The 10,814-nt window shown below is 45.0% G+C and overlaps 1 protein-coding gene across 5 annotated transcripts in view; it reads left to right on the top strand.

Moving 5' to 3' along the window:
• The window catches only part of ECPAS (Ecm29 proteasome adaptor and scaffold), a 66,221-nt gene extending 55,445 nt beyond the window's left edge, over window positions 1-10,776 (top strand). For all 5 annotated transcript variants that reach the window (XM_030003551.2, XM_030003550.1, XM_041120650.1 and 2 more), the window contains 12 exons: window positions 355-421; window positions 1,165-1,256; window positions 1,356-1,422; window positions 1,657-1,848; window positions 2,792-3,000; window positions 3,491-3,534; window positions 4,090-4,282; window positions 4,921-5,065; window positions 5,707-5,812; window positions 5,972-6,060; window positions 7,249-7,320; window positions 7,917-10,776. In XM_030003551.2, the coding sequence (XP_029859411.1) occupies window positions 355-421; window positions 1,165-1,256; window positions 1,356-1,422; window positions 1,657-1,848; window positions 2,792-3,000; window positions 3,491-3,534; window positions 4,090-4,282; window positions 4,921-5,065; window positions 5,707-5,812; window positions 5,972-6,060; window positions 7,249-7,320; window positions 7,917-8,056 (1,416 nt within the window). In that variant the 3' untranslated portion in view covers window positions 8,057-10,776. The remainder of the gene's footprint in view (window positions 1-354; window positions 422-1,164; window positions 1,257-1,355; window positions 1,423-1,656; window positions 1,849-2,791; window positions 3,001-3,490; window positions 3,535-4,089; window positions 4,283-4,920; window positions 5,066-5,706; window positions 5,813-5,971; window positions 6,061-7,248; window positions 7,321-7,916) is intronic.
• The last annotated feature ends 38 nt before the right edge of the window (window positions 10,777-10,814 follow it).

A 10,814-nucleotide genomic window follows, 5' to 3' on the forward strand; every position in this document is an offset into this window, starting at 1 on the left:
CTTGTGATTTTCTGAATGTCTGCTGCGTTAACCTCCCCTGGGCTACATGGCTGTGGTGCTTGGTGACACTTGAGTGCAGAAGGTTTTCTTTGATAGCTGTAAATCTTCCAGGACCATCTATCCTGAGTGTGTGTCCTGGTAACCTTTTCACTTCCTAATTCAATTCTTGTCATTCATTTGTTACAAACTGTTTTTCTTCTTCTACCCTTGACTCCCTGCTTATCAGGGCAGAGGCTCAGTGGGCCTTGATCATGTCATACAGGAGCATATATAACACCACAGCAAGTATTAACAGTAATAACCAGGGGCTAATGCTGTTTTATCTTACCTTTGTTTTCCCTTGCATCCTTCCAGGGAGGCTGTGCGAGTGTAATTGTGTCGTTAACCACACAGTGTCCTCAGGACTTAACACCTTATTCAGGTAAGGTTTGTTTCTAGTGTCAGGTTTTAAAGGTGCTTTTTGTTGCTGTTCTGTAGGTAGTATTTCCTCCTTCTTGGCCTTTGATTTTATCACAAGAATGACCTTTATGTGTGTATTTTCCTCAGAGAGCTGTTTGAAGTTGCCTTGTGTGTATGAGACTGGCATGCTGGTGGTAGGTCCTGGGGATGTTAAATACCTCACCAAGTTGGAAGAGGCAGAGGAAGGAGTTGAAGGAATTTGCTAGCGCCCAGCAGAAACAGGCAGAAATATCTCTAGACTTTATTGGAGCAGACTAACAATGCCTGTATTAGTGTAGCGCTGTCAATAAGCACTTGTTCCTTCAACTTGAGCTATGGGAGGACCATAAACAGGGACTTTGCTTCCCTGGGTTGTAGTCTACTCTTTAAAATTTACTGTGATTTGATAGTAGAATGGAGGTCACCCTTCTGTTGCAAAATAGAAATAAAGGTGAAAGCATGATCAGCTGGGGTGCTCACATGCAGGAACATTACCAGTCAAGGTGTGCAGGCTGAGGCTGGCAAAACACTAGCTTTTGCTGAGCCTTGCTGTGCTATGCTGTGCACTTGTTTAAACATAAGGACCAGACAGACCTACAACCCCACAAACATGCGATGAGGAAAAATGCATATATTCAGACAATCTAGTGAAATGCAGGCTATTGTAGTTCTTGTCACAGCAATAAAAACGTGATACTTCTGATAAACTGAAGTCTCTTCCAACAGGCAAACTTATGAGTGCTTTACTTAGCGGCCTGACTGATCGCAACAGCGTGGTACAGAAGTCTTTTGCCTTTGCTATGGGGCATCTAGTCCGGGTGAGTTGGGGTTTGAGATGGTTTTAGGTTTTATTTTGCTTTTTTCTTGTTGGGGTTTTTTTAAGTGTATGAGTGATTTGAGTCGCTTCCCTGTTACAGACTTCCAGGGACAGTAGCACTGAGAAGCTGTTGCACAAACTCAGCAGTTGGTACATGGAGAAGGAAGGTATGTTGGTTCTGGGGTGTTCAATTACAGAACAGAGTGCAGAAAAAGTTCCTGGTGACAGCAAAAGCTGTTAAAGAAACATTTCTATATTGTGATGCTTTGTTTCACTGGCTGAATAATTCCCATACATCATTATACAATACTGTGCATTCCTCTGCTTCCCAAGAGGCAGACCAAGCTGTCAAAGGAAAATCCTGCTTCCCAGTTAAATGTGTGATTGTTTTGCTCCTTCAGAGCCAGTTTACAGAACAGGCTGTGCTTTAACTGTGCATGCTGTGGGACGCTACAGTCCAGATGTAGTGAAGAACCATGCCAAACATGTGCTGCCATTGGCTTTTCTTGGCATGCATGAGGTTCCTGATGAAGAGAAAGGAGAGAAAGAGAATTCTACTCTGTGGACTGAAGTTTGGCAGGAAAATGTACCTGGTAAGTTGCGTTAAGAGTGGTAAAAGCTTTCTGGGAAGCATGGGGCAAGAAGTATCATGCTTTCTGGAAATCCATTTTGGAAACCCAGAGTTCTCATGGGAAGCTTGTTTCCATTTTCTTCCTTGCTAAAGATGTCCTGTATGAGTTCCGGCAGGTTAACTTCTCTGTGGCTATTTAAAATAATAACAGATGTATTGATTGCTGAGGATACACAGGCACAGTCAGGAGAAGTATTTTAAGATTGAGAGGCACTGAATGCCACTGTAATCTGGCCCTGATCGTGGCACAGGTAGCTGGACATCTTTGGAAATTTTGATGCCAGCCTTTAAGGGCTGCTGCACACTCTGAAGTTAGAGGGCACTTTGGCCTGTGTTTTGGGTTGGAGATCTCTCTGCTGATGCCTGTGGTTTTAACTTCAATGAACGAATCTGTGCTATAGAAGGGCTATTTTGCCATGCTTTCTGTCTGTTGGGAAGATCTGAATGCATGGTGAAATGGTTTTGCTGGCTCCTCCTCTGACATGATTTCGGATCTGGTCCCTCAGTCAGCAGATTACTTTTCTGGAGTTTCGGAAAGGAGCTGCAAAAGAGTTTTCCAGTGACCTGTTCTTGTAAAGAAAAAAAGTTATATTCCTTAGAAACAGGCTAACACAAAGTCTAGTGTCTGCTATGTGGAAGGACTGAGATGAGCTCTTTGTCTAGATACGTGCTAAAGATTTTTCTTTGGAAGTGCCTAGAAAAGAGAACCCACCTTCAGTCAGCCTGGGAGGAATTCTTCACCCCTTTGCCTGAAGCAGGCCTTGCTGATATGTTTCATGGCCAAAAAAATAGACAAATCTGTAACTGCTTTTTTTTCTTTTTTTTTTCTTTTTTTTTTTTTAAATAAGATCAGATTTTCGTTTGTTTTGTGGCAAAACTACAGTTTTCCTCTGTTTGACGCGCAGGTACTCAGGGTGGCATCAGACTGTATATGCAGGAGTTGATAACCATTACCCAGAAGGCTCTGCAGTCCCAGTCCTGGAAGATGAAAGCCCAGGGAGCAGCTGCCATGGCATCAATTGCCAAACAGACGGGCTCCCTTGTACCGCCGCATCTGGGAATAGTGCTCTCCGCACTGCTGCAAGGCCTGCCAGGGAGAACCTGGACTGGGAAGGTAAAAAGGGAACTAGCAGCTTGTGGATCGCTGTGAGCACTAGCATGCGGCCCTTGAGCCAGGAAATGCCATGTTCCCTGCTGCTGAGCTCAGGAGCTCTGGCTTAGGGAGTCTGCAGTTTGCTCTGCATTTTGCAGATACAAAAATGACAGGGAAGATAAGTAGGTGGAGTTCAGGTTGCTTTAGGAGTTGGGTTTCCACTTAGACTACTTCCACTGCACCGCATTCTGGCCTTGAGGGGTACTAGCTTGTGCTCAGAAGTGCTGCAAGGCCACTTTCCACTGCCGGTTCAGTGCAGATGGAAAGCCAAGTCCTCTGCAGCCTCTACAGCAGGAGTGGCGGGAGCCAGACATTGCTTCTCTAGGCTGGTGTCATAGGCATGTTTCGCCACTACCTCTCGCAGCAGAGTACAAAGGTTTCCCCTGTGCGGCAGGGCTGTGCCATTTGGCTGTGAAGCATTTCTCAGTGGTATCTGTTTTACTCGTTGCAGGAGGAGCTGTTAAAGGCCATTGCCAGTGTCGTCTCTGCTTGCAAGTAAGTGTCTTGAAAGAGGTGGTACTCTTGGGAGCTGGGACCTCAAAAAGGAGGTTATTGCACAGTGTTGTCGCCTGTCTGGTGCTAAGGAGACTCTAGAAAGTTGTGAACACCATCCTGATCTCCCATCAGCATGTGAGGAGTCTCTCTCCACCCCACTTGTCAATGTGTGGGTCACTGGTGAGAGCTGGGAGGGGCAAGTGATGCTTCAGAGGAACCTACACAGGTAAATGGTTGGTTTAGGGCAAGGAGGAGGATGTTGAGAGGCCAGAATTGCTAAGAAGAAAGAAGAGACTAAGGGGAAGGATGGATGCCTTAAAGGGGAAAAGAGAGGAAGAGGTAGAAGAGTGAGGGCGGAAAGTGCATTGGAAGCATATGAGGAAAGACAGGAAAGAAAACCAGGGAGAACAGACAAGGTAAGAGTGAAGAAGAGCATCAGAGTGTAACTTCAGTGCCTGGACATCCTGCAACCGTATGCCTGGACACTGTGGGAAAAGCGGTGCTTGGGAAGGGATTCATGTGGGTCTGATAGTTTCTGTGTGCCTTGTGTTCCAGTGCAGAGCTGCAGAAGTCAGTGCCTGGCCAGCCCACCATCAATGATATTGTCCAGGCTGTCCTGAAAGAATGTCAGAAAGAGAACCTAAAGTATAAGATGGTGGCACTGCGCTGTGCGGCTGGGGTGCTCCAGGCAACAAAGGAAGACCGGTTCCAGGAGCTGGCAGATATCATCTTTCCCATGATAAAGAAGGTGACAGTTCAGCTTCTTGAGTTTTCCCTCTTTCAAAGCAAAACACCCAAGTGGTGACAGTCCAGCTGATGCTGGAAGCATGCCAGGCTTCTGCCCAGAAGGCTGCTGATGTGAGGAATACCCAACACTCAGCCAGATCCTTGGTGGGGCTGAATACCAGACTGTTGGTGAGCCCTGGGTGGGTTGTACCTGTGCTGCCCAAAATCCAAATTAGCCCAGCTGTTCTCTAGGCAGAGTCCCTCCAGTGGTGTCCAGCACTGCCCCGATGCAGCATTAAAAGTTAATTCCTGGCTGCTCTACAGGCAGCGAGAGACTCCTAGGAAGCTGTGTAGAGCGCTTCAGTTTAGTATCTGTGGTGCTTTGCAGCTCTGCAAGTGGGACTCGTATAGCACAGGCAGATGTTTGGATGCAAGGCCACGGAGCCTGCTGTGCACTTCTGCAGGCTGCCGATAGTGCCAGAGCTACTGGTGGCCAAGGGGGCCTGTGCTCCAGTTGTATGGAGGCGCGGACTGGGTGCACGGGCTGGGTGCACGGACTGGTGCGCACAGCCTGCAAGGGAAGACTGAATTGCACTGAAGTGTGTGGCTAGCCTGCCCTCATCCTTCTGTCGATCACCCTTCCCCCCATCACCTCCGCAGAACTCTCTTGAGAGCATGGGCACGGGTTTACCAAAGCATGATGAAGAGGATGAGGACATGAGGGAGAAGGAGGTGCAGATGGAGTCCCTGATCTGTGCCTTCGAGACCCTGGGCAAAGCCTGGCCAAGGAGCCCAGAGACACAGCGTAAGTCAGCTAATGGTGTGCAGAGCAAACTTTCTCGGCTCACACTGTTTCCTCTTAAAATGAAAAGGGGTAGGAGGGAGGGACCTGGAGATCATGTGGGGAGTGGGGAGGTTTTTGAGGAGGTGCAGGATCTTACTGCCTGCAGCTTGCAAGGTCTTCAGTGAGAAAGCTGCCCTAACAGCTTTCCCACAGAGTAGCCCATCCTTGGGGAAATTCCTTTACTGTTGTCTTAAATCACTTCACCAAACTGTTCTGAGTTTGTGGAGACATGCAGGATGCCTGAGGTGGCTTGCCTAATCAAAAGCAGCCTAGTTCTGCTGCTCATATGTACGTCTGCATCAAAGCTGGTACAAGGTGGAGGAAGTGGGTATATCTGAAAAAAAAACAGGTTGCTTTTATTAACATGCCAGAATGTGTAATGTAGCTGTCTATCTTCCACTGTTTGGTAATGAGAGTGTTGATGTGGTGATTTTCAGGGTCACTCATTACAGGACTTGTTACAGGATGTTGCCTTGGTCACGTGCAGTGACTAGCTTGATGTCACTTGGAGAGGAGCACAAGGAACACCTGGGAGACAGAGCAGGAATTGTTTCCTCTGCCTTTCCCTCTGGTAACATGATGACATTGTTACTTTTCTGTAGGTTGCTATCGCCAAGAGTTTTGCAAATTAATGTGTGACCGTCTGAAACTCAGCACATGGAAAGTGCAGCTTGGAGTGCTACAAGCCATGAATGCCTACTTTCAAGGGTAATTCTCCTTTCTACAATCCACTTCAATGATGTTGCTTTTCTTTGTTTCTTCAAACTGTTTAATGAAATTGAGGATGACACTGGATTCTCAGAGGAAGTCAAGCAGACTTCTGTCTCAGTGATGCAGGGTGTCTGAAAGTGTTTTTGCATTTGACAGGCTAATGCTGTTTGATGAGGAGCACTCAGACCCTGTGGCTTTGACAGAAATACTGTTGGAAACCTGTTCATCTATTACCCATTCTTTAGGTAAATGGACTTTTCCTGGTCTGTGGTTGATGATAATTGCTCGTTAATAAATTCCTCCTCTGGGGGTTGGCTGGTAGAGGAAGTGCAGAAGAAGCCTAAGCTGTCAGGTAGCATTTTGCCCTTCCTGGCACTGCACTGTGGCAATTCTGATGTTGCAGTAGCTGTTCAGGACAGCACTATGCAGGGTGCTGTGCACAGAGAAGTAAATTCCTCTGGTGCCAGAAAGCTTTGAAAGGGGAGGGAGAGGCAGACAGCAGGCTTTGCAACCTCTCAGGAGTGCAAACTGGAAATGTAATCTTCTCCATGCAGAAGATGGACCCCACCTAATCAAGCTATTGCTGATTTAATGAGACACAAGTTTTTCTCCTCCACAGTTCAGACTTCTTGGATACACATGCATTGGAGAGACCCAAAATTTTCTCAGACAGCCAGTGCGTGAAGCTCCAAGGCTTTGAGGCAGTTTGTGCTGTCCGTGAGCAGAGCACCCATGGGAATATAAGTGCTACCTGTGTAAAGTTGACACTTTGAGGCTGTTTATTACTTTGGTAGTGTTCCCACTTGTCCTACGACTGTAACAGTGCCCCAAGTCTCCTCATACCTCCATGTGGCTCTTGTTTCTGGTATGCGTAAAGGCAGCACCTACTTTAGAGCTAGCTACCAACCCAGACACCCCTTTGGTGAAAGTTTCTTTTAACTATCAACCCTCCTGGAATGAGACTTTAACAAGATTTTAGCTTAGGACACCAAATCACTTTCTGTGACAAGGTTGTGCTTGATGGTGTAGGGTTTATGTACCCTCACTTAATGCTACTTGTTAAAACCTGGATGGTTTATAGCCATTACAACTTAGCAAAGGAACAGTGTTACGCACAGAAGTTGTCTGTGATCACACTGCAGCTGTGCCAGCGTTGTTCCCTTTCAACACGTGTAAGGAACAGTAGCACTGCGGTAATAGCAGTGGCGATGCACAAGGTTTTGTCAACTCGTCAACCTCTAGTTGATCACTTTCTGCCATTCAAATGTGTCTTAATTGGGGAGCACTGCAGACTGCCAGCACAAATGAGCTCAGAGAGCTGTGCTAACAAAAGTGGTCTGGAGACCTCAGTGGTGACTGCTCTTTGTACGGTTAGTGTGCCTTTGGTTCTCAATGTCGTTGTGGGGTTTTTTGTTGTTTTTTAAATCCCTTAGAAAACAAAAGCTACACGTCCATAAGAACAGAAGCTTTGTCTGTGATACAACTGCTGCTCACAAAACTGCAAGGTGAGACTTTTTGCTTGCCACCCGGGAGAGCCACTGGTTGGTAAAGGAGGCACCTGGCTGTGTGGCTGGAACCCTGGAGAGATGGCGTTACCTTCTGCTTGCAGCACCAGGAGATTTCAGGGCAGCTGGGACTTGGAGTTCTGTGCTTGGTGACTTGGGAAATTTGGAGAGGGCTTGAAGTAACTGGGGAAAAAGTCAAGGTCTAACGTACTGTTGGATACTCCTTGGGTGAGGAAAATGTCCAGCAAGGAGTGTCCCAGGGAGAGCACACAGGACTGAGTGCATAGTCAGATTCTGCATTATGGGCAAGCGCCATAGAGGGGAGAGCTCCTGTTTGTGCAGAAGAGCAATTTTTACCCTTTCAATGCCAAGTTTAGTTCCTTATTGTTAATTTAGGATTTAAGCCTTGCAGAATTTACTTCAGAGAATGAGTCTACTTACATCTCAAGGTCATATGTGTCAGCAATTGTTCTGTAGCAAGCGTTTCCTTTGGATTTCTGTTCCACAATTCCTTGTTTCCTTTATTCTAGCAAAAATCTTTCGGGTTTTTTTGGCATTCTGGTATTCATGTCCAGTATCTGTCTTTATCTACACAGAAGCTCAACAGTGGGAAAGCCTGACACCAGAAAGCAGAGAGCATCTCATTCGTTCGTTGTCTACAATGGCGTCAGATAGCAGACCTGAGCTACAAGAGAAGGCATTTATATTGAAGAAAACACTTGAAAATCTTGACTAAGTTGTAAAACACAAAGTGCCATGTAAAACAAAAAGAAAAAAGTGCAGTGGTCTGAAAACCAAGTGGGAAAATGAAGATTACTCTGTAGCATGCATCATTCCTGGCCAAAATTTTAAAAATGCCTTAAATTCTTTTCCCCGTTAATGTTATTTTTACTCTTTTAAGCTGATTTTTAATTGTTTTATCAGTAAATACCTCTAACAGTCTGCCCTAGAATGTTTATAAGTGTGCAACATTAAAAATGTTGAGGGCAAGATGCTTTTCTTTTTTAAATCGGCAAAAGAATGTTACTCAGATCCCCTTTGTCCTTCAATGGAATTGTTGAAAAACCACCAGCACAGGAAGTGAAAAGCATGTTTGATTTTCACTTGTGTCATGTGTGGAGATCTGTTACCTGGTGTCTAAACAGTAAATCTTTGGGACTCTGCAGTAGATCTAGTGTTTGTTATCTGTAAAGAACGAAATGCTTCCCCTGATGAAGCCTGTGTTAAACTCTGGTGGCTTCCCAGGGGCAGGGTTTCATCTGACACCCACCTCTGCTTCTCCTGCTTGCTCCTCCCTTGCAGCCTGTTGTCTGTGAGTTACGAAAGGCAGAGTACTGTTAACTTTGCTCCTTCCTCCTTCTCTGACCTCAGCATGGATTGACCGAGACTATGCCTTCCCCACCTAGCAACCTCGGTCTCCCAAACTTTAAATGAGAACTTTTTTCCTCAAAGGATGCACAAGAGAGCACTTTACTGAGCTGTGTGGGACAAAGTTGGGCCTAGTTGGTGCCCAGGTGGAACACTGCTCTTCTCAAAATTGTTTTGCATGGACACTCCTCAGCTGCAGGAAAAAAAAAAAAAAATAGGAAAACAATCTTTTCTAGGTATGTTTTTGAAGAGTGTTCGAAGTTTGCAATGACACGTTTTTTTAATAGTGGTAATGTTTTATTCCCTTCCTGTTCGTAACCCTGTTCTTGCTTTGGAAACCTGTACTGATTTAGACTTGTCAATATTTGTAAGAAACTAAATCATCTGTCATTTCTCAGCAGCCCAAGTCATGCTGGTTTCTAGCAAATACTTTTTAATTTGCACTTAAGAAGGAAGATTATATCTGCATTAATGTGGAGTAAAATTGCTATATGATGATGTGGCCATGCTGCCTGTCTCCTTTTTTTTGCCCTCCTCAGATAAGAGACAAACCTGACCACTATAGCAACAGACTTTTAATAGTGTAAAGTTAGCACTGCACCATAATCTGACCAGTATGTGTACAGCTTTTTGGGGATAAACGCTTTGCTGATGGTGAAATAAAATCATTAGTGTGGGCAATATCATGTCCATGGCTTTCAGCATAGGAAGGCTTGTTTCTTTTCTTACAGTCTGCAGCTCCTTTCAGATTTGACCTGTTAGGGAGAGGATTGCTCAGATAGCGTCACGTTTCCTCCATGCCCATTTATTCAGAATCAGGTATGCAGTACCTACTTTTCCCTCAGGTGCCATTTCCCATTCAGTGTTTTCTGGTACTGTAACAATCTTGTTGTCTGACTTGCTCTCCACGGGAACGGAGGAATGTAATTTGTGCACACCTGGTAAGAAAATGTCAGCAAGAAATGGGCAGAGCTGTCCCACTGTGGCTCTCGTGTAGCAGAAACCTCAGCGAGCACTATTGCATTGTACACTAGAACTGGTCAGTGGGAACTCCTTGGTGCTGGGAGCTGGTGCTATAATGTTTTGATTTACACCTTGTTGCAGGGAGCTGCTCTTTGTTTACGTGTAGTTTGAACTATTGAGCACAGTGTACATTTTAAAATTTTACTGGGCAAATCACTTTGCAGTATCTTTAAAAATTCGCTTACCATGACATGTAGTGTCATAAGTGTTCTTTTTTTTTTCTTGTATTAGATAAATATTACCAGTGATGCTTTGCTGTAGCAGTTCATTGTCTGACTTGGGTTTTTTTCGTATTGGTGAGTGACAGTAACAGAAAAGCAAGAGCCTCCATGTCTCTGGCAATGTGAGTTTTCACTGTGGGCTGGAATATTCAGAGGCAATGCCTAATACGGTCAAATGACCATAAGTAGAATAACTGTAATCATTGTCAATAGCAACCTGAATTTCTCTATTGGGGATTTACACTAGAGGGAAGAGCGTATTCTAGGAACTCTACAAACAGCTGGATTAACAGCTCTGGCCAAGAGTGTTAGGAAGGTGAGAGATGGTATGACACTTTCTGAATCACAAAGCAATATGTCTTTCTCGTGATTACAGAGCAGATTCAGAGCTCCTCTCTAAAGCACGTGCCTATACACAAAACCTACCTGTACAAAAGTTAATTCAGTCAGAGGTTTGATTTCTACCCCCCTCGCATTTGTAAACTTGACAGGATTAAAAAAAAAAAAAAAATAGATGTGGCCTTCCTAGAGTTTTTCCTCTAAAAGTGATTGCACTATGTAAAACACACTGTACTTTGCCCAGTGCGGGCATTTCTTGTGCTGCTGCAATGCTTTGTATACCTGGAGTGCAGTGCGCAGGCTTAGCTCTAGCACTCACATTCTGACCTACAAGCTGTTGCTTAAATGGATGTATATTGAGAAAAGTTTTCTAATGTTGCAAGATCTCCATCAAATTCACTGCAATCTGTACTGTCAAAGTATGTGACCGGTCTGACTGAAAGAAAACCCTCCTGCTTACCAAAAAGGTAAAATTAAATAAAAACTGCATGACCTGTTCTTCGAAGTGACTGGTAGTGGTTTGGTTTTTTTCTCCCACTGAGT

This window comes from Aquila chrysaetos, chromosome Z (genome assembly GCF_900496995.4).
Source record: "Aquila chrysaetos chrysaetos chromosome Z, bAquChr1.4, whole genome shotgun sequence".
Lineage (NCBI taxonomy): Eukaryota > Metazoa > Chordata > Aves > Accipitriformes > Accipitridae > Aquila > Aquila chrysaetos.